At 37.5% G+C, this 23,477-nt stretch overlaps 1 protein-coding gene across 6 annotated transcripts in view; it reads right to left on the reverse strand.

Annotated features, from left to right (window-relative positions):
- PTPRK (protein tyrosine phosphatase receptor type K) overlaps positions 1–23,477 on the reverse strand; it is a 403,334-nt gene that overhangs the window by 236,097 nt on the left and 143,760 nt on the right. The window contains exon 1 of one of the 6 annotated variants that reach the window (XM_064508965.1): positions 21,966–22,044. The exons of 4 other annotated variants lie outside the window; for them this stretch is intronic. In XM_064508965.1, coding sequence (XP_064365035.1) covers positions 21,966–22,031 — 66 coding nt within the window. In that variant the 5' untranslated portion in view covers positions 22,032–22,044. Of the gene's footprint in view, positions 1–17,813; positions 17,964–21,965; positions 22,045–23,477 lie in introns of those variants that run through there. One more of the 6 variants, XM_064508964.1, reaches the window with a different exon arrangement.

Raw genomic sequence — 23,477 nt, forward strand, 5'->3', positions numbered from 1 at the left:
AGGAACTGTAAACCTGAACAGTAGATTTAGGTTCTTTGCCCAGGTGTACTTTATACCTCAGCTCCTGACAACTGAACACAGAAGCTGTACCCAGATTAAATTCTTTTAAAATAAACATCACACAAAACCTATTCTTTTTAATGTATTTCCTAACATTTACTAAAACTACTTCTGCACACCTTGCTTAGAGAAATACAAAGATGATTCAATGATTTTTTAGGCAGCTGCTATGTTCACAGGTGGTAAAAGCAAAATGTTTCATTAACTAAGAGTAACACTTCTCTCAACATCTCTGGAATATAAATATTCAAAGATTACCTTTAAAAAAACAGCATTTGCTGATAGCTATAACTTAATGATATCTCAGAGGACAGTTTCTCCTCTGTGTTTTGAATGTGAAGTAACTAATGTGGCTTGGCGATAGATGACTTTCATTTTGATCATGGCAAGCAGTGATACGACAGGGCTAGTCAAAAGCATTTCTATTCCCCTCAGTTCCCCTCACCTACAGTGATTACCATTTAATAATGGTGAACACAACATAGTGAGTAATAGTCATTTGGTCCTTTGGCACATCCAGCTATCCTTGGCTTAAGCTTAGTCAATCCTGTGCACAAAAACAAAGCCAAACATCACGGTTCTGACAAAAGTAAGCGATGAATAAGGACAACACAAACTAAAAGAATGAAAAACTGTGTGATCCATCTCTATGCTGTAAACAGCACTTTGGATGTGTAAAAATGCAAGGCGTTTGTAGAACAATAAGTTCAGTGGATGTCAGAGTATCCAGGCAACTTGGGTGCCGTTCATCCTGGGCTCGAGAGGTATGCAGAATGAGCCCTTGCTAACAGTCTGCACTTCTCTTCCCCCTTCCTCTTTATCTTCCTATTTACTGCTACCATTGTAAGCAGTGCAACGCCTCAATTCTTAAGTCCAGTATGCACTTCTACAGAAAATGCTTTTAGTGTGAACTCAGCAATTTATATATGTCTGGGTCTAAATACACACCTGTGGGCAGACAGACACACACATGCACGCACAGTTTTTTCCACTTACTGTCTTACTACCACCATCTCTGGCAAAATGAAAGATATCGAGACGTTATAAGACAACTTACAGATCCCTGTATTCCTGTATTTGCACTAAAGATGTCAGCTAACCCCATTTGGAGATCCACAAGATAAAAGAAAGTGTATTATTTTCATTACAATTAACTGTCTGAATACGATACATGTTAACAGGTAGCATATAAAATTCAGTAAAGTGAAATTTATAGCGGGACTTTTTAGTCTTAGTGCAACATACAAAAAGCTTTGTATCTCATATCTAAACAAGACTTTTCATGAGCACCAAAAGGTGAGACTGAGGTAAGACTAAAATACCTGGTTTATGCTAAATAATCATTAAGTTTCAGGGTTTTGAAAAACACTTTTACAGACTGCAAAACCGTGAGACATAGTAGCATCTCACTACAAATCTTTCTTCAAATGCCACTCTGCCTCTATTATTAATCACGCAAGTATGAAAATAGATGAGCTGGGCACATGTTAAAAAGCTACTTTTTTTTATCCTAAAAAAAGAACCTAACTAAACGTGTACTCATCCTCAGGTACCAAATATAGTCAATTAGTGATGCACAATATTACATAATTGTAAGGGAAATACATAATAAATTCAAAAAGGGCTACTTTATAACTACTAAACATCTTTATTTGAAAGGAAAAAAACAGCAGTGTTGTTAAAGGGAACACTTCTGACACAGTGTGCTTACTTCCACGTGGCTTTTCTTCAGCAGGGCACTGCGTATCTGAATGATTAAGTTATTATAGCACCTCATACTTTCACCAGTTTAGAGAGATCTATTGCAAACTATTACTCTCACTAGCATGCTAAAAACAGTGCACTGATTCTGAAGATACTTTGTAGCCCAGTGCATCCTCAAACATTTGCTCTTAAATATACATATATCAAAACTATTAAATGGAGGATACTTCTATGTAGGATCATTCAGTTTTTATTTAGTTTCAACCCCCTTATACTCAGTGAACAGAGGACAAGTTAATCAATGCACCTAACCAGAAACCTACTCAGCTTAAAAAAACAAAACCAAAAAAATGAGTATTATTAAAAATTTTTCCAGCAGTGCTTTTACTGAAAAAGACAATGATGGGCCTAGATCAAAACTGTCAGTGCTGTAACAGGTGTTAAAAATGGTGCAATGTTAAATCAAGCTCACAGCAGTTTGCTGTAATGAAGTTTCTTACTGAACATGGCCTGAAGAAAGTGCAAATAGTGAAGAAAAGGCCTACTGCACCATAGAGATCTCCATGTCATCTCCAAAAACTAACCGATGAAGAATGTGTTCCAACACTAAAGCGTGAATAACAGCATTACTCATATTTTGGATAAGCACGTGGATAAACATGACATGCCTAATACATGTGAAGTCAAGAAAAACACCATTTTAATTGCCCTGTTTATAACAAGGACTACCATCACAGATTAGTATATGTAATTTTTCGCCTAAATTAAACTAAACTACAGTAGCAATACATTTGCGATGTTATTTTTAAATCTTAAAATGGATCTAAAGACACTTGAAAATGAACAATTTTTATACTGAACTCAGAAGAATTTGCACAGCTCTTCATTTGATGTCTCTTTTGACTTAGTTGCCCTTTTGACTAGTAAGGCTAAAGCCTATGAAAAAAACACCTAGGCCATTAACAAATACTTTCAGCAGTAAAATGTGGTCATGTCACTTGATAATTAAGCATCACCAACAAACCAAAGGGTAGCGTTCTTTTCATAAGTTAGTGGCCAAATCAGTTGCATTAAGTCACTGCAGAAGAAAGACATTTCATAATAAAAGAAAAGCATTCATTACATTTAAGATCATTTCTTGAGTTTAATTATTCTCATTTCAAACCAACTCAAGCTGCACATGAAGAAAGATGTACAAGATTTTTTAATTAAAAAGAAAAAAATTACTTCCCAAAACTATGGTGGGCTTTTGTCTTTTTTTTTTTTTTTTCCCCAAGTTTCCCCAGCCTCCTACTATCTGCCTTTCTTCCCCTTTCTGCAAAGGGTAAAGTATCTCTTGCTGTTCTCTGAAAAGATCTTCAAGGATAGTAATTTGATTCCTCCCATTTAAAGTGTTCTACTTCATTCATGAAGAACCACGAACACTTATATACAAGGCTACTGATAGATTTTTAAACAGATGTGGGAAAGCTTACCTAACAGAGTATCTTCATTTGCAAAGCAGTACGGTAAAAAGAATGAGAGAAGCTGAAAGTGTCTCACAGCTGGCAGCAAGTCTGGAACAGCAGCTTAAATTACTAAAGCCAAAATTAATCAATATACTTAAGTCACATGCTTCTCTGAAAATACCTGTTTAATATGCCTTAAATTCGCTGAGGCTGGAGCCTGTGTTTAGAAGTTAAGCACCTAGAACATTTTGCTGAAAAGGAGCTTAAAATCCTGCTTCTTAACTATTATGCCATGTTTTCTCCTTGGCAGGCAGGGTGTGGGGAAGACTAGAAATTCATCATTTCTAAGTGGTCATCTCTTCCAGCATAGCATACACTTTATATGGTTTAACCAGGAGACCAATTTACCTTTATAAATGCACTTTACAAAGTTCCATGCTGCATGCTGCTAAATAATCCACTGAAATAAAAAAGTCTTCACTGTTTACCAGGCAGCTTTCTAAAAGAAATTACATTTCACTAAGTGACTTCAACAAATCCAGCGATTAAATACATCTCCAAGAACAAAGCACTCAATCCACTTCTAAAAGATAAAATAAAAAAATGAGAAAAAACAGAAGCTACGCAGACTAAGTCTGAATAGCAGGCAGGTGCTTCTTGGCAATCTACCTGTGCTGTTACTAAAAGCGTTTTGCTAGGCATAACAAAACTCGTAGCACTGCAGCAAAGTCTCAAAGGATTTTTCTCCTCCCTACACATAGTTTGTTGCCCATCACCTGTTGATGTGACACAAGGACCATCATGTTCTCTCTTGGACTTCTGGCCCAGGGATGCACAGCTCGCTCACTCAGCATCAGCACCTCCATTTACAGGCAAGTCTTGTGACCTCTCCCCTTGTCCTCTGTGTATTTTGCAGCCATCACACATTGTTTTCCAGTCCTGCCTTCCCGAACTACATGCTTTTGTACATGCAGGGCCTCTTACTTAACTTTTCTACTTTTTCTGCTTTTGAGTCTATTTTACATGCTCACATTCACTAAACCTGGCAATGCTTCTTAAGACAGGTCTGAACTGTGACCTCCTCAGCAGGACAGTGAGTAGTTTGCCAGGCTAATGCCTGGCAACGCAGCCTTGTACACTGCCACACGCAGATTGGGCAGGCTTTGCCATGGGAGCAGATCTGCTGCTTTACCCACAGACACAGCAAATGTACGTGATTTGTACTTGGAAACAGAAGATGCATTATATTCTGCACCACCAAGCCTTCCTTGCACCTTTACTAATCCTCACTCACTCGACATCTGAATTGTAAGTTAAATAAAGTTTGCTCCACTTCCTCAACTATTTCACCTGCAAGTTAGAAAGAAAGCGAGAGCATTTAATACACTTATTACACAAACCTATTATCTCATGCATACATTAATTATGAGAAATGCGTTCACAAATTCTGTTGACAAACAAGATGAGTTCTGAAAAACGAGTTCAGGGTTTTTCAAAAACAAGCACTGCATTTCAAGCACAGAAATACATTTTCTTAGCCTAGGTCTAGCACATTTTGCCAACTTGAAATAAATGTACTGAACTTGGCTGTGACACTAACCAAAGCTAATACTGAATTTTAAAAGCCCTCCTATATACAGGAGGGGAAAAAAAATAAAACAGGGATAAAGCAGCAGCAATCAGGTGGTGTTACTACAGGAGCAAAGTGCCTAATTCGTGTCATTTAGTAATGAAAACTGAACTGCCACAGTTAATGAGTTTGGGGCATTCAATTACTATGAGTAAAAATGTGCAATCTGAAAAGCTTCGCAAAACCTTACTGTCTGCTCTGTAATAGTCACTGCAAAGGTAAGTATTGAAGAAACAACGAGAAATGAGTTGATGTGAAGCCGTTCAGAAGCATAGCCCAAGTAACTTCTTTAAAGAAATTCACATTTGCTGCACCAATCAGCTATGTTACCAAAAGCATGTAATTATTCTTTAAAATAGAGAGTCTTCTATCTTAAAAAAACCCACACGGCTTGTTTTTAAGACTGTAATTATGTTCTCTGTTAACATGTACCCATAAGTGATCTAGCTTTTGTAGGGCTATAAATATACATATGCATATGCAGTGCCATAAATATACATTAATGACCCCATTATTAGTTATGTGACCAAAGTCTGTTTTGCTGTTGGTTTTGTTCTTGTTGGTTTTAAGTCTCAGATGCATATTCTTTAAGGATAGTTAGCAATCTATCTGCAGTACCCCTACCGAGAATTAATCCTCCTTATCTACAAAAGTCAAATGCGTAATCTTCAGAACATACTGCAAGCAAACAGATTAGCATTTAGTTTACTGGCCTTGCTTTGTTTGCTTCAGTCTTTACGTAGCAGTATCAGGCCGCTCACATCTCTGTAATGCTTCTTTGATTCACTGCCATCTACATTACATATTTCCACTCGGTAAGTAAGCTGCTCTACTATAACAACATGCCTGCTATGAATCAGTAAAATAGAAATCTATTTTATACAGATCAAAGAGCCATCACATGTCAACGACTGCAAAGAACACTGCCTTTTCCAGTCTGCAGCCCACCCACAAAGATCACAAACTGTTTAGACTCTGCAACCTCAGCCTACAGTGCTGAATTCAAACACAGTTGTTGAATACTGCTTTTTTGAAGTCAGCTGTCAGTGAAGTCCAGTCAGAATTTCTTCTGTTGCAACTCATAACTGCTGCCTCTTATCCTTTTCTCATGCACCCCTCAGAAGGATACAGTCTCTGTCTTCTCTATAATGTCCCTGTAGGTAGTAGATTCAAAGTCAGCACTGGAAACTTTAGGTAGTTTTATTTATTTGGTTTGCAGTGTGCTTTTTGCCATGCTTTTAGGAAGTATACTGTATGTATGCGGATAAGCACAGACGTATGTACTTCAAGAAAGTCAGTCATAGAAAGAGATGGAGAGGAGTCAGAATCCAGTTCTACCCACATAAAAGCAGGAGACTGTCATCCAGCGATTTCTGATCATTCAAGAGGAAACATCCCAAGATGTATTAATTTCTTAATGATGTTTGCCCTTCTAAGATGCAGTTCAGTGGTTTCTAGCCTTTAGCTAATGAGACAGACGTATGTTTCCTTAACCAGAAAAAGCTGTCAAGAGGATGACAGTGAGAATAAAAGTTGATGATTCCTATACATTTTTTTTCCTTCTCAGTATGAATACTTATGGGATACTGAATTTGATATCTGAAGATCCCTCTAGATTAGAAATTATTTTGAGGTATGTGAAGGTTGAAAAAAATTCAGAGTAATCAGCTTTGCCTTTCTTCTACATGGCTTAAAAATGAAAAAGTACGCTAAAGTATTCTCACTTGTACTGCTTTGATATCTGAGAGTTTCCAGTCTCTTCTGCCTATATAAGGATGTTATATATCCATAAAAGACAGTTTATGTCTAAGATGTGTTATGAACTTTACAAATTAGAAGCTCCAAACTTTTTGCATTCTGACTCAAAATATAATTTTCATTGTCAAAATACGAGTACTAAGATAAAGTATAATTCTAACACAGCTCCTCACACTGACGAATGTTGCATTTATACATAAATCTAGGAGTTAAACAATAGTTTTTGTTAAAGTTGCCAAATATAAAACAGACAAAAAAAACTTATTTTTTTCCTACTATATTACAATACTACACTAAAAAAGTGTTTATACTGAAGTTTAGCTGAGGTACCACAAGAGGAAGAAAATATTCCTTTTCCAACTGTCATGAAATACATACTTGAAAGAAGCAACAGTCACCATATTTCCTGCTCCTGAGGGAGTATTTCCTGCTGTGAAAGTTTTGGGAGTTGTTTTTGTTTTGGTTTGGGGGGTTTTTTGTTTTGCTTTTTAACCATAGTGTGTGTGTGGCTATAAGGCAGGCATGGTTTCAAAACATTCAAATGCTGGTGCTATTAGAAATACTCCTAAAATGGTTCACCCAGCATTCAAAGGGAAACAGACCTTAAAGCTACAGACCAAACCAAAATTTTAAGTACTAAAAGAGGAAAACTAGTAAAGCTTAAATTAAAAATACTTTAAATGAAACCACAGGGGAATAAAGTAAAGCCCACGAATTCTATGAAGAAAGATAAGGCAAGATAGAATAGCATGTTAGAAAAGGAAGGTAACTAGACTTTTGGTGCAAACCAAACATTCAATTAACATTGTACTACTGGACCAGTTCCAAAAATTGTTTTCCCTCCACCTTATTCAAAATTCTTCAATTGATAAAAATAAGCGTACTTTGCACAAAAATATCTAAGATGCTAATAACGACGTTTGGGAAGGAACTAGGGGAAAGAAGATTTTGCTACAGAAACACAGTAAAATGTCTTTTTAGACGCAGCTAACTACCCCACCTCATGTTGCACAAGCATCCATTACTCTGCATCTTCCAACTACTTTATGATATTCATGATCATACAGGCATTAACTTTAACACATTTCAGAATGGCAGGACTACATAAGGAAGGGTTCAGTATGAGGTTACTACAAGTTTGATAGCATCCTATAAATCCCACTCAAACTCTCCCAGTAAGGCTATGAATACTGGATAACCATTCTGCTAATTTTCTAGAGTCTCGAGATCAGTGGTATGCTTTTCATAAAACAACCTGCCCTTGGACTCATATAATTATCAAAGTCTAATATTGCTAACTCATAGTTCTTCTGTGAGTGGCACAGTTTCACCTAGGATTAGCTAAAAAAGACATGAAGAAGGTGATTAGCCTGGAAAATAGGAAAGAAGTTCCAGTTTTCTGGTAGATTACAGTCTATTCAAGAGAAAAGCCACTCTAAACACCCATCCACCTTCATCATTCTTCAAGTTCGTGCCATCAATTTGTCTGATCACTTTTTGAACCCATTTATAATTTGGCGTACAAAACTTCCCACAGAAGCAAGTTCTACAGTTTAATTAAATACTTTCTGGAAAAAGTACTTCAATTTTTTTTTGGTTAAAAATGCCTTTGTGATAGTTTCAACTTAATTTCACATTTGGAGAGCTCCAATAAATAATCTTTCCCATGTCATTCATAATTTTATTCATTTTGATATACTCAGGCCCCTCTTGTCAGAGTTTGAACAGAAATTATAATGCAACTTTGCCTTTTAGGCTTTTTTAATACAGCCTTTCTAAACAGGAATTGCACATATAATTCCAGACGTATGTGCATTACCAATCAAACTGGACATTTTGTGTTTTGTTCTTTCTTTCTTATTCCTTTCTCAGTAATTCCTATTGTTCTACTTTTCTTAATGACCATCATTTTGAACAATGAGATTTCACAGCACTATCCAGAATGACTCCAATACCTCTTTCCTGCTGGCAACATCTGACTTGTCATTATCTGTGATCATCATGAGGTACAAATTATGACTTGGAGTTCTCACTCCCATCCATCATTTATCCTACCACATTTTTGTCATTATATTTTATCTAGCATGTTCTTGTCTGTCTGGAAGAGACATTTCTGCAACTCTTCACAGACAGTCTCGGTGTTCAGTATCCAAAATAATTTTGAATTATCTGAAAAAGTTTGCCATTTCCTAACCATCTCCTTTTCCAATTCATCTGTGAAGACGCTGAACAGCACAGCTTCCAGAAAAGATCCCTTTGAAACTCCAATAGCAGTTTTTCCTCTCACCTTCACATCATATGACCACAAATTTTCTTCCTACCCATAATTTCCTATTTTATATGCAACTAAAGTCTTAGTTGTCCTTTCATCATATTTCATAGTAAGTCTTGGCAAAGAACCTTAGTCAAAAATCTTTATCCAATCCACAGAAATTTCAGCTGAATCATCCTTTCACATTTCCTCACATGATTCCTTTCAAGGAACTCAAAAATCTATAAGGCATGATAGCTTTCTGTAAAAGCCATGCCAACTTCAGTATATCCCATTTCTGTACGCTTAACTTGCATCTCAGCTAATTCTATTCATTTTAGTTTTGTGTCCACTAACTCGTTAAGTAAAGAAAGCTCTAATCTAGAGTTTTCCCATTTTCAAAGAAAAGAGGGAGATCAGTATTACATGTATTCCTTTCTATTTCTCTGATACAGAAGCTGATTTAAGCACTATCAGCACAATTTGATATGTGAGTTAAGATGAATTCTACCTGGTCCTGGAAACTCAATGTTCTTATCACAACTCTTCTCTAATAGCTCCTCTCCTATATTTAAATTTGAGATGGTTCTTCTGACCTCCCCCTGTAAAAGAGATCTCCAACATGCAAACCCTGATAAGCTGCTCTACAAGAAATGCTAATACAAAAACTTAACTTGCAATGGTCTTGCCCTTCCTGAGAACTCCTACTACATCTAAATCCTCTGTTGCTCATAGTTTTCTCAGGCTTTCCTTTTTTGATTGACATGGGGGAGGCGGGCGGTGGTTTTATTTTTAATTCAGTCTTTAATATTTGGGGCCTGCTGGGTTAGTGTTTTACATTTAACTTGTCAAATCTCATTCCCTTTTTTATTACTCTCATTAGGACATGACTTCTGCTATTTAGAAGATGTCATTTTACTTGTAACAGCCACCTTCACTCTGGTCTTAAAACCATGATGGCTCTAGGTTTCCATGGCATTGTAATATTCCTGGTCCTCTCACATTTATTCTTGACCCCTCTTACACAGGAGGGTTGGTCTACGTCACCTGCAATTACTTTAACCTTTAGCTGCTCCTTTCAATGTACAATCTTTCCTTTGTTGTAGTTGCAGAAAGGAGACACTCTCACTCCTGTGAGATGCTGAACTGGAACGCAACAGGATCACTCCTATGGAATAGCTAGGCAGATGATAATATTTCAAAATTCTATCATCTGCTAGACTTAGGTTTCTGTTCAGTAGGTTTTCTAGCTAGTTACCTCAAGAAATAACCATTTATAGGAGTGCAGTTTTACTCTGCACATTGCACCTTAATATTTACTCCATCTGCCACTATTATCAGCATAGTAGATACCATTAGTAGTCACTACCCTGCTGGTAAGGTCAGGAGCGACGTCCTAGCATAATACTTCTAGCCAGGCTCACAGGGTGTTTCACTGTTCAAGGGGGCTTCTTCAAAAATCATCATGTCATGCTTTTAGGGGGCTGACTCATATTTTTGAAAGCCTGATACCACTCTGTGAACAAACTGGTGCAGATCCCTTGCACCTAGTTACAGCTCCTACAGTGACCTATTTGCTTATGAACAAAAGATTCTGCTAAAATCATCTTATGAATAGACAGAACATTACTGGAATATTTCCCAAGGAGTTTAGTATTTTTTCTTCTTCTGTGCTTCTCCCACTTTATTAAAATGTTAGTAGAGGAAATAAAATGTAGAAATGAAGCTATGAATTCCACAGAAAATTGTGTGTCAGAAAACTAAGGGGGAAAAAGAACAAGCTCATGAGAAGTCACACTAATCAAAAAAATTCCTAATTAAGTTTACTTCATCTTCATTTTAACAAAAAAATCCGCAATTAAGTGTACTTTATCTTCATTTTAACAAAACCCTTGGCAACTAAACATTATAAAGACCTGGTTACTATGACAAAGATGATTATAATTAATATGATTGGATGCCAGAGTAAAAGCTTCTGTTCATTGGAGAAAGTACAACAGGCCATAATGATAGAACGTCATTAAATACTGTAGTTGATAATAATTAAATTCTCTGAAAGGTCCCAAGAGAAACTGGTTTTCAGTTGTTGTATTCACTAGTGTTCCTTGAATCAAAAGTGATGTTTAATCTAAACTATGGACTTGACATCTCATCTCCCACAAGCAAGCCACAGCAGTTGTCTACTGCAACACTCCGGTTTTCAGTCCTTCAGCATTCTTCAAGGAGGGACAAGAATGCAATTTCTCCACATTCAACAAGTAGGCTTCAGCACTGGAGTTGTCTCTTTACATTCTAAATATGAAAAATGCACTTAAAGCTGTCTTTTGCAAACTTATGAAAGAAGCTGCTAATTATAGTTTATTACATATCAGCTTTCCCATCTTTACTGAATGATGAATGCTACTTCCAAATGCTTTTAAAGGCTTTAAGGTTTTTAGAAAAGAAACCACAGAGAATAGTAGTTACTATTAATTTAGAGGGTAACAGCAGTGCTGTATAACAACAATTTGAGTGTCAAAGCCTTAAAAAAGTGAAAAGTGAAGACTATGTTTAAAAGCATAGTGGTATGACATACAGCAAAAATTATTTTTCCAGATCAATATATGCAATTTGGTACTATTCTGATCCATCAGATTTAAATGACCTTTCAGAAATTTTCTGAGAGCATCCAGTCCAACTGCACTGTGAAGCCCTTTTTAACACGGGGCAAGGTTCCTAAAGTGAACAGTTTAAGCCAGTGACTGACGTTTATTAAGGGATCTCTGTGAGACAGCACACAGTAAGAAAGTGTCACCTGTAAACACAGAATGTTCAGTTTTTAAGATATAAAAATATGAAACAGTACTTCTTTTGGAACCCTAAGAGTAGATTATAGCCTGCTCCATAAAACACTGTAAAGAAATACTAAAGAATACACGTGCTTTTCATGGAGGTAATTTTAGATCCTTCATATGCTTAACAAGTGTCACTACTGCAACAAGTTTAGAATTTTCAGCTTTTGATCATGTTAAGAAACGCTTGCAATTTGCAGACAAGTTAAAATACATCTTTTAAATGGGCTAATGAATTATAACACACAAACTTCAAAGCCAAAGAAAAAGGACTTTCTCCTCAAGTTTGGGTAACTTTGGCAACATTTTAACAAGCAGCTGACCCAATTATCACCTTCCTGAGATCAGCAAGGGCAGGCTTCACTTTTTGATCTCAATGCTCCTGCCTACATAGTCCACTCCCTGCCTTATTGCCAGCATAAAGACTTGTCAGATCCTACCAGAAGCCAAATCAAATTGGCTCTACTGACTTTTTCGGCTGGGTTAGGGTTCCCCCCTCCCCCTCAATCTAATGAGTTAAATCAGTTTGTTGGTCTAATAAATGCCACAGAATGTTCACAGTGAGCAGTGGCACTGCACAGTCACAAATATAACTCGCTGGGCTCTTGAGATGGTAAAACTGCCCTCATTTCCAGCAAGCAGAAAAAACTATGTTAAATATATTAAAATTGTAAGAAGTTCATAACAAGATTGGAATTACAAACTAAGCAGCTGCGTATTTCCCTCTGAACAGACAGTATTTCCCTAGTAGACACAGAGAAATGCTGACTTCTATCTGTGGCTAAGACGACTCTGGTGACCCATACTGGGGATAGTGTTTAGGGGAACATGTACATAAACTTATATGAAACCCAAGGCAGGCTCAACTTCCTCATTTTACAACAATGACCCTAATAGTTTTCCCACTCCTTCAGTAAGTGAAGTTATTGTCTCCAGTCCAAATAGCAATTCCTAGAATTTCCAAACGTCAGTCTTCTGTCAATTTTAATCAGTCTGCGCTGTTCTCCTCCTTTAAATCATACCCACAGGGTTTCCCTGCCCCTTAAACCAGGTAAGTGGGTGAATGAAGCCTTCTCATGGAAAAAGCTAAAGTTACCTCTCTGAAGACATGCTCTAATACAGGGAAGATGAAGAACAATGAAATCACTGAACCATTCCTACCATCTTTATCCAATGTTGTTTACTAAACCTTTCTTTCAAATGAAAAAAGAAAGTTATCATGTGAACAGAATAATAATAAAGTAAAATATAATTGAAATATTTCAAAAAAGCAAACAAGTCCCTAGCGAACCAGAAAAGTTACACATACAGGGAAGCTACTCCTATGCAAGTTGCTGAAAAGCAGCTGCAGCTCACACTAACTTTACGGGTCAGGAATAAATGAAATGTCAAAAGTGTTTCACCTTTCAAATTACTATCACCCTTAAACTCCCCAAAACTTTTCCTTATTAAAAAAGAAGCATGAGTACTTTCAAATGACCCATCGTCTTAGGTAAGCTTCAAAACAAAAAAATATTGTTCAACATGCTTCAACAGTAGAAGGTTTTCCCTTGTCCCCTCAGAAAAATAATTAAGGATTGAAGAATCATAACTCCCTCAAAACTGCATAAAAATCACTGTTCTGTACAGTATTTTAACATCTTCATAACACCAGGAGATCTAAGTACTTCTCTATTCAAATGGACAAAAATCACTTCAAATACTGATTGACATTGTCATGTGAAAATTTATATTCTACTTTGAATAGCTGACAAGGGGTTGCTGTAATGTTTTTCTCAGAAATACTGTTTAACATTTTCCAACTCTGCAAAGACATGAGAACATTAAAACTCTTTTGTTGAAAGCATGCTGTTTGAAAGTCCAATGGCAGAGCAGTTACATCCACTTTTCAAGAACATGAGATAATTTTCTGTCTGGTTTCCCCAAATGGAGGAGAAGGGAAGAATGCATAAAGAAGCAGCAGCACACACAACATGTTTTTACTTCCATCTGCCTTCTGTTAACAGCTTCAGATACTTGGATAAATATGTATTTACACTCATCAGGAAAAGTTAGTCTTGTCTACATGGAGAGCTACTCAGGACAGCTGTTTGCAAGTCCAAGGTAAGGGCATCCATTCTGAGCTAATGGTTGAAAGTGCACAGAAATATGATATTCTGAAACACGAATGCCTATATAAAGAACCACTCAACAATGCATTCTCTTGAATAACTAAATATAGACCCATCCACATTCTTTATTGGAAAAGGATCTACTTATGTATTCACCACTATCTATCTACACACACTAAAAATTGTCAGCATGGCCTTGTCCTTCAGGAATTGGAGGAAGAAGAAATTACATGTCTAACAAGTGTAGCTATGTGGGCAGACACACACACAGCCATTAGTAGAGCCTTTTTACTGGTATGCTTCATACTAATTTAGGATATCAGATTAAACCTATTAGAAAAAGAAAAAAATCACATCACTACCAAAAGGTTCTTATATCTTGAGAAAAATAACTTTTTTCACTATAGTTCAACTGCCTCTTTGAATGACAAACTGTAAAATATTTGCAGCTTAGATAAGCTCTCAGTTTAGCACTGTTGTTGTCTCAGACCCTTCCTGCGCCTTGGCGTTTTAAGTGAAAATAATCTGAACCAAGATGACATGACCGCACACTACTTATATCCACACACTCGGAGTGATGATCTTTTTTGCTCATGGAGGAGATTCTAAGAAGATGGATGTCAACTCTCCTCCTGTGAGAATTTTTCAGGAGAAAACAAAGAGAAGCTGAAGACTTCTGTTCAGCAAGATAAAAGCCAAACAAAAATACAACACAGAACACTGCTGAAGTCAATTGTGAGTGGAAGATGGTCAGTATGGCCCTGACTTGTAAAAGTCAGCTTCTCCTGAAAGGAGCCCAGAAAAGCCCTGACTTCTGGCTATCTGGACCAGAAGGCAACAACAGTTAACTACTTTTTCCATGTGTATGTTCAAAGGGCACATAAGAATACCAGAATATATAGCAGTTTAAAGTTATATAGATGCTAAGTGAAACTTAAGTTGATCTACACTGTCCATAATTGGTGAAAAATTCTGTTTTAAGTCTCACAGCTGCAAACAGTCATTACATATGGCACGTTAACTTAGTGCTATGGACTCCAGTTTCATAGAGCAAATAAACATGAAATACATTCGTTATGTTATTTTTAGATAAACTCTCGCTAATTCTCATGGTTCGCGGCATGAAAATGCATGCTAAGTTAAAACAGTTTGTAACGAAAATCTTTTTCGGCATGCAGGTTGCCTTAGTATTATGAATAATCCCTTTATCTTCCAACTATGTATGCAGCTACAGTAAGCTCAATACAAGTCCTATGGTGGACTAAGATGACGCACAGGGACCACGAGTCCATCTCCCCAGTGTTCTGCTATGCAAACTTGCACATCAATTGCATCACCCATTCGAACAGCCGAGGCCACACTGGGTCTCTTCCGCTTTTGTAACACCATTAGTGCAGCTGACTTTGGGCACTGCTGAAACTGATAGTTCCACCTTATCAATTGAGTTGTCTGTCAGTGGTCAAGATCTATTGTATTTTGACAATTTTATTCCTGACTTGGGTTTATACGGCTGTGTCAGGTTTGATTTCACTGGGAAGGCATTGGTAATCATTAGCTTTACAGTACTCCTCTATAGCAGATCTCATCTTTTTTTCTGGGTAACACTGACAGCTGAAAGCCAGTGCAGTGATGCATTTAGATATCAAGAATCTTACCAAACAGCATAAAGGGCTAATTTCAGCAATGGATATATGCCTGCAAGACATGACTAAAATAGTGGTCTATAAAATATCTAAATTGGCTATCAAGGAACAGTTCTTAAAAACAGTTTACATTCCAATTCAGTAAATGGATATTCTGGGATGCTGCAGCTAACCAGAACAAACAGAGCAATCTGTGACGCAACCTGCATTCTTACTTGATTCTGGGACCACATTTTTGCTTGGTTGGTACCAAGCTGTAGCACATTGGTTCAACAGGAATCAATCTTAAAAGACACCTCAGAAATAAGTACAGTAAGAACAGCCCTTTTATAGAAAGGTAAGCAAGTCTGGAGCAAGAAATTTCTCAGTTGAGACAAATAATGAGGATTCATTTGTATATTAAAATACTGAACACTCTAATACAGATGATGAATCTGCAAATTAAGTACAAGACAAAGAGGAGGACAAGGCAGAAGAAAGCTGCCAGAAGTTTGAATCTTGTGTAATCTGGCAGAAGAGGTGTCTCAAGCTGTGTATGAAGCTACTACTGAGGAAGGAGGAAAGAGAAGGGATAACATAGCAACTCACGAAGGTGGGGGGCACGACAGTGAAGGTATTTTTCATTTTAATTGGCTTGGGGAAGAAAGCCTAAAGGAGAAACTAAAACATTATCTTTAAAGGCAACTAATTACTGCTACCTGCCATGGGAATGTGGGTAAGTAAATAGGAATTACTTCACGCTGCTATGTGGGAACTTATATTAAATGGCAGCCACTTGATATGTCCTCCTAACACAAAGCAAATCAAAGCTTATGTACATTAGCTAGCAAAGGAAACAACAATAAATGAAAATAGATTAAAGTACACCAATAATTACATCTGGATTTGCCAATAAAACCTGCAGATCCTAGTTTTGTTTTAAATAGGATCTATGAATATTCTTTCTGGAATATGTCAGAAGAATACTAATCTTTTCCTGAAAAATGTTACTCTAGAACAATCGCTCAGCACCCTTTCTTGATTTATTGAAAATATTGCAGAAAAAAAGAATAAACCTACAAAAAGCTTTTCTTCCCAAATGCAATACATATTTCTGCAGAAAATCTGTGTCAGCTTTAACTGAATTTTATCTCCATCCCCTAAATTGTTAACTTCATGTTGTAACTATACTAGAACAGAGATGAAACAGCTTCTACAGTTTCTAATTGTAAACTTTAATTATCGCTTAAATATCACCACTGTGCAACTAAAGGAGGAAACGCCTATGAAAACCTCAGCATTAAACAGTATGGTAAAAAAAAGTGCACCAATTGGAATCACAATATTTACATGAAAACAAAGAATTTAGAAAAGCAGTTAAGATCTGTTATAGAGCTCCTTTGTACACCCTGAAAATTTACTACATTTAAAATTATAGTAATTAAACTAATGAAAGTGGAGCAGTTAAATTAAGTCATGTTTTAAATTAAATACAAACTATGTCACCTTCTTTAATAAACTATTCTGATTTTAAACTATAAGGGAGATGCCAATGGGAAGTCCACTTCTAATATCTAGTAGGCTTAGATCACTTTTCATACGTTCAGATTTATCTTGACCTAGCAATCTCCAAGTACAAAGAAATTATTTGAACTCAAGGCTTTTGCACAGACAAGTTCAATTCCCAGCTACAGACTTGAGCTGTGCGGCCTCTGGAGACCTATCTGGCTCTAGTCTCTCTCTGGAATAAACCGAGTCTATGAAAAAATATTTGAATTATTAAACTTCCTGATTTTTACAGTGTGAAATTGGCCTGCTTCCCATTTTTATCAAAACCAGGCTTGATCAAAAATTTTAGTTGATTCGAAACTTTATTTACCTAAAGTATGAAATTGGCAATAAACACATTAAGCATATTGATAACATCTAAGAAAGCAGGTGTTATTGTTATTTTAATATACAGTTTCTGAAATCTAATTATTAACAATTTTCCCCAAAATATATTTTTAAATATGCCTTACAAGTATTCATACATTCACTTACTATAGTGACCAGCACTCTAGCAGGCAATTGAACTAGCCATTAAAAACTGCTTCCAGAAAGGCCTGTTCCCTCTTACTGATACCTCAGCTTAAGTTGCAGCTTAAATGATAATTTTCTTTTGCCCTCTCTGTACTCACTGCCTTCACCTTCTGCACTCCAGCAGCTCATAATCTCTGCTAAGAATCCTCCCTTCCTCCTCACTTCCCATTGAATGTTTGAATGCTAAACAATCTCATATCACCTTTTCTGCACAGTGTCAAGTGCAGCTATGAGACCAACAAGCTACACCAACACCTCCTCTCTGTTGGTTTATGACTAGGATCATCTCAGATCAGCCCACGGTTCAGTGCTTTACCTCCTCATGGCTCTGCCCAGTAGAGAGGATGGGATGGGCCATTAGCTTCGTGACCACCGATGAGGCTCTGAGTGTGGCACTGACGCTGGATGAGGTGCCCGGTGCCCACAGTTCGCACTCTGCTACCACACACATTCAGAGCCTTTCCTGCGATGTATCACTTCTGTGTCTGCCTGTAAATTTCTGAGAAAAAGCCCTGCAGCAATTTGCATTTGTTTCAGGTTTAGAAAATTCCCTCCCCCAACAAGACCACCCAGAGACCTGCCTGAACTACTCTCAGAGAGCACAGCCTCTAACAGCACTAGCACAAGCTTTTCTACAAACCACACCTGAGTAAAGAATCTCTCAAACCTTAAGTGGAAGCAATCCTTTTCTTTTAGTGCAAATTGCTAAGGATGACTCACTGAGTGACACATCAAGTTACAAGTCTCGGGTAGCCTTGCTGTGGCCCTGGCCAAGCAAGCATGAGTCAGGGTGCTGAAGATACAGGAGAGCTGACCTATTGGCTCAGCAGTGCTGAAGCCCCCTCGCCCCCAAACCAAACCACTCACTCGCTTCCCCCCGCCCCAGCTTTCTAATCCTGCTCCTCTCTCGCACCCATTCAGAAAATCAGCAGACTTTCCAATGCGCTTCATCAGCCCACTCATCTGGCATAAACCACGTTTGTATTCCTGCTGCTTGGTTATTCGGGCAGAGAATCTGCTCCAGGAAGAAGTCTAAGTGCACCAAGGGGAAGAGGCAGGGGCATGGCAGGGCAGCACGAGCTGGTCCGCAGCTCACCCAAATCACTGCATTGCAGTCAGGCGCTTGGAAGCAGTCCTGGCTTTGCCAGAGGCGGCAGCCAGCACCTATGGCAATTTCCAGGCACCATCCCCTTCTTGGGCATTGCACTGGCGCTTATGTGGCTGCACAGTGACCAAAACACCTCAGGGAGCTGATCTTGCTGAAAAACTAAAAATTAAAAAAATAAGTTCCCTACTTCTATTCACCTAAAAACCCCACAAGTTCTTTCCCTGGCACAAGGTAGAGGGTAGCATAAAAACAGGAACAAATTAGAAGCAGGCAGAAGATGGCAGAAACTGCTTATATTGGCACTGCCACTAAGAATTATTTGTGAAACTACACCCTACTAATTTCTTTTTAATGTCTTGTGCTTTGCCTCCATCCTGGCCCAACCCAAAGTATTTTTCCTCAAACTTATCAGAAAAGATTACTGTGAAAGTAAAAGGATTTGAAATGATTGTTAGCCAAATAATGCCCGTTAAATAAAGTTACCAAAACGTGGTTTCCACAGAGGTTGAGGAGTTCTACAGAATGGATTGCAATCTTAACCACACCCAGCACTTGCAGAACTGGTTTTAACGCTGTAGCAGTCTTACTGTAGCAAAGTTATTTTGGATTTTAAAATGGACGGCCAGTTTACCCAATATTATTACAAATCTAATTAAATTGGGAAAAATCACTTACTTTAGTCATACCTTTACCTTGAGCAAAATTATAACTCTAAATGGGGTTATAAAAAGTATCTGTACCTGTACTACATTGAAATTTTCAGACATATTTTAACAGACTTCTCCACTTTACATCAGACTACAGGTCAACAAGGTCTTGAAGCAAGCACGTTTTTCAACGTTCTTTTACCACACACAGCACCCTTGACAGAAATAACAATAATAAAAAAGTAAACTTCAGTAAAATAAAAAATTTACTAAAATCATAAATTGTTCAAATTTTGAAAAGGAAAAAAATTGCTAGTTTTGGGGCAGTTCTTCAATCAAATATATTGAACCTAACTGATGATTCTATAAAGCTGCAGCCAAAGCAACTGTGTCTAGTTTGACTTTTTTGTTGTGACAAAATATCTAAACATATTTTTCTCCTTCAAAGCACTATACAGTATTTACCTAACATATGTAAACACATTATATATTGAAATGCATGCCATGTTCTATTTCTCTAAGATATCTTAATCGAGATAGACATAAAACTGAGAGAGCCACATCACTTTTTGAAATATATTAGTTATTCCACGTTATGCTTTAGGCAAGTTAGTAATAAATCAACACTCGAGCAATGCAATTCAGACTGAATTCACTGCTATAAAAAGATAAGGAGACACAAAATCAGATGTACTTAAGGAAAAAACAGACAACTATGGTTCAACTTTGCTCCCTTTCATTGTTCAAATATATATGGTGTTAAGCATCTCACAATCCAGTCCAAGCAAAGATGATGTTTTACTTTGTTTCTTTCTTTTACCCTTAAAAAACAGCAGACACATGCATGCAAGTACATGCAGACCCATTACCAGATCTGGCGTTTGCCAGTTTTGATCAAAACAGAAATATGCCAGCCACGCAAATTCCAACTTTGTTCTGTGATCTCTAAATGCTAGATTGCACAAAACACAATCTGCCTAGTGTCAAGATCTAATATCCAACAGAAAGGTATTCATTTGTAACATACAAATCTGACTCCAATACAGTGCAAACTGCTTGACATTTTAACCCATATCCAAACAAAAAAAAAAAAAAAGAAAAGAAACCACACACAGAAAAAACACATTGGTAACTTATCACAGTTTTCAATACATTATAAAATAGCTTAAGAATTCAGTTGATGTATAAGAGAAATTATTGATTGACATGGTAACTTCATACCTCCCTCACTAACAGCAGTGGAAAACTGAACAATAGATTGTCAGTCTGTCTTTAGGGTTTATATAAAAAATTAACACTACAGACATGGTAACAGGAACTTGTCATCCCTCTGCTTTATCACTGTGGAAAGAAATTGATTTTTTTTTCTCTCCCTGACCTGTACTTTTAAGGAACCCATTGTTGTTTGGGTTTGTTCTTTACAAGCGCAGTGTAAAGGGCAGTGCAGATTTGTTCTGCCAAAGGAGGAGCCCAAATACCATACAGGAAATGCGTGATTACAGAAGGGAAGGGACCCGTGCCAGGGCGGCGGGAAGAGCGACACTCTTTACCAGCGGTAGCTGGGGGGCGCCAGGCAAGGAGGCACGAGGCACCAGCTTTGCAGTCCTTCTGGCCTGCCATGGAGAGGGAAGCAAGGATCCTATACTACTGTCTTCATTTTATTGGTCTATTCACACAAAAAATCGTGGTAGAGGAAATGGAGGTAGAGTAATGAGGGTGTGCACAGGGGAGACAGACTATGCATGTGAGCAAGCATGCATGCCTTTAAATACACAAAAAGAAAAATCAAAGAAAAGATATCTCCATTCTTTCCTTAAAGTCCACAAAGCTACTGAGAGACTTTTTTTTTTTTGGTGGTGGTGGTGGTGGTGTTTTTGTTTGTTAAACATTTTCAGATGAAATGCCGAATTTCTTCACTGCTACTGTTTCACAGACTTTAAATAGTAATACTGGTGTTTTTAGTCATCAAAGATAAGAAGTAAACTATTTTGAAGTTAATCAAGTCCAGCCAAGTAAATTAATCATCAAACCTACCATATGACATGAGCACAGTATATGCTCAAAGGGCAGCCATCAGTCACCAGACACCTACTGAAAAGCACGGATTCTGTGAGACAAATTCACTGCCTACCAAGCACAGCAATGTCTACATTTTGCCATAATTGTCAAATTTGTTCTCCCCGTCAAAAAGCTGATGACCTAAAACTAAAAATCAATGTTACAAAATTTCTAAAGCTCACTCACATAGGCACAATAGAAATCCCTGTAGTAAAGACAACAACAGTCGCACTGCAAGCAACTGCAGAAGTGACATGACACTGCCACAACCTTGAATTCCTCTATTCTGCATTAGCACAGAGAGCTGCAAAACCTTACTCCTCCACCAGAATGGAAAATATTTCTTTGTTCTTTCTGCCTTGCAGTTGGCCAGCATTAGCAAACTGTCTCAGCTCAACACAAGGGAAGACCTACTGTTTTGGTTTCCATTCATCATGGATCTGTTGAGAAACAGGCAGAGAAGCAGTAACCCTGGTGTGTGCATCAACAAAATCACAGCGAGCAGTTACATAACCCTGAAACAGAAAAGGTTTCCAGCTGCAGAGCCACATCTCAAAAAGTGAGTGTAATGTGAAAAAGTCTCCATGACCACATGAAAAAGACTCTAATAGACCCTGAGGCCATACAAAACCAGGAAAAAAGCAGACTGACTTACAGGGTTACACAGGATTTCGTCTGGCTCATCCAGGTACTTTGCTGAAAGTAATCCACTGCAACACATTTTACACCGAGTCTTTTAACCTTCCAGGAGTTGCACATAAAGATACAAAAAAAAAAAAAAAAAAAAAAATCAGTGAAGGAGATGCACAACTGGCTGAGAATAAGACTGATTTCTCCTAGAACAAAATAATATGTCCACAAAGGCCACAATGCAGCAGTTCCCAGCTTTGAGCCCGGAGTACTATCTGCTGGGCTGTGCAAAGGGGGGCAAGAGAGAGGTGGGGGGGGCTCTCTAAACTCCTTTGTAACACCTTTTGTAAAACGGGAAAATTCAACTCTACAGGGTCTTTTTCCTCTTTTTGATACAGGGACCTTGAAAAATTGGTGCTGGGTGATCCTAGTGCAAAGGAATTTATACACTTTTCTTCCACTCTGCTTGAATCTTGAATAATTTTTTCTTCAGAGCAACAATTTCGGTTAGTCAATGTCACTTGAAACAAACCCCAAACTAAAGAACATACAGGGCAAGGAGAATTAAAAAGATATGAAGAATTTATTTCCCTGTGAAGAGGTCCTAACACCAGTCAACAAGGGATTCCTATTAGATACTTCTCTGGATGGAAAAAAGTCTTTTGGACTTTACTCTCAGCCCCAGGCTTGTTCACCATTTAGCACTGGAAAAAGAGAAAACATTGGAAAAACCTCAAAACACACTGTGCACACCATGCGATACACCAAAAACAAGTTTCCTCTAGAGAATTTCACCTTGCTCTAAATAACGAAGGGCAGAAAAAGGACAAAAACTGTATGTGGCTTCATAATTCTCAGTACTTCTCTCAACAGAGGCATCATCAGGGAAAAAAAAAAAAATCCAGACACCTAGAGGTCTACGATGTTTTACAGAAAAAAAAAACCCACCTAACAATACATCTTACCATTGATAAGTTCAGGCTTTAACTCAGAGTTTTGCTGTCACTGACTCTTCCAGGCACATAAATTTGGAGGCTGATGGGGTTCCAGTTTTTGAACCTCAGAGATTTGAATGAGCCTTTTGACACAGATTCAACACTGTATTTCATAATTTTTATTCTATTTATTTTCACTTATGGGTAGCCTGGAAATCCCTAACAGAGCACAATTCATTATTCTGAACCTTTTCAGAACCTGTATAATGAAATAAAGTAATACCAGTTTCTATTTTCTTTTAATCATCTACTTCAAGCATGTATCACTGATTTCTGCCATAACCCTCTTCCATTCATTTCACTTTTCATGTGAATAAAAATGTATTTTAAGAACAGTGGGGTGGGAGAGTATATCATTGCCAGCTCCCCGATAGTGTGATATTCATGATTTTTCTTAGAAAGGGACAAGACCTTGCAAAAAACTGTTAAAAGGTGACAAAATCAGAACTTCTCATGTAACAAGTGCTTATGTCTCCAAAGTATAGACAAAAATCCTAAAAAAGAAAACTCTTGACAAGAAGAGTCATCCAAAACCTATTTAT

The sequence above is a fragment of the Dromaius novaehollandiae genome, chromosome 3, assembly GCF_036370855.1.
Source record: "Dromaius novaehollandiae isolate bDroNov1 chromosome 3, bDroNov1.hap1, whole genome shotgun sequence".
NCBI lineage: Eukaryota > Metazoa > Chordata > Aves > Casuariiformes > Dromaiidae > Dromaius > Dromaius novaehollandiae.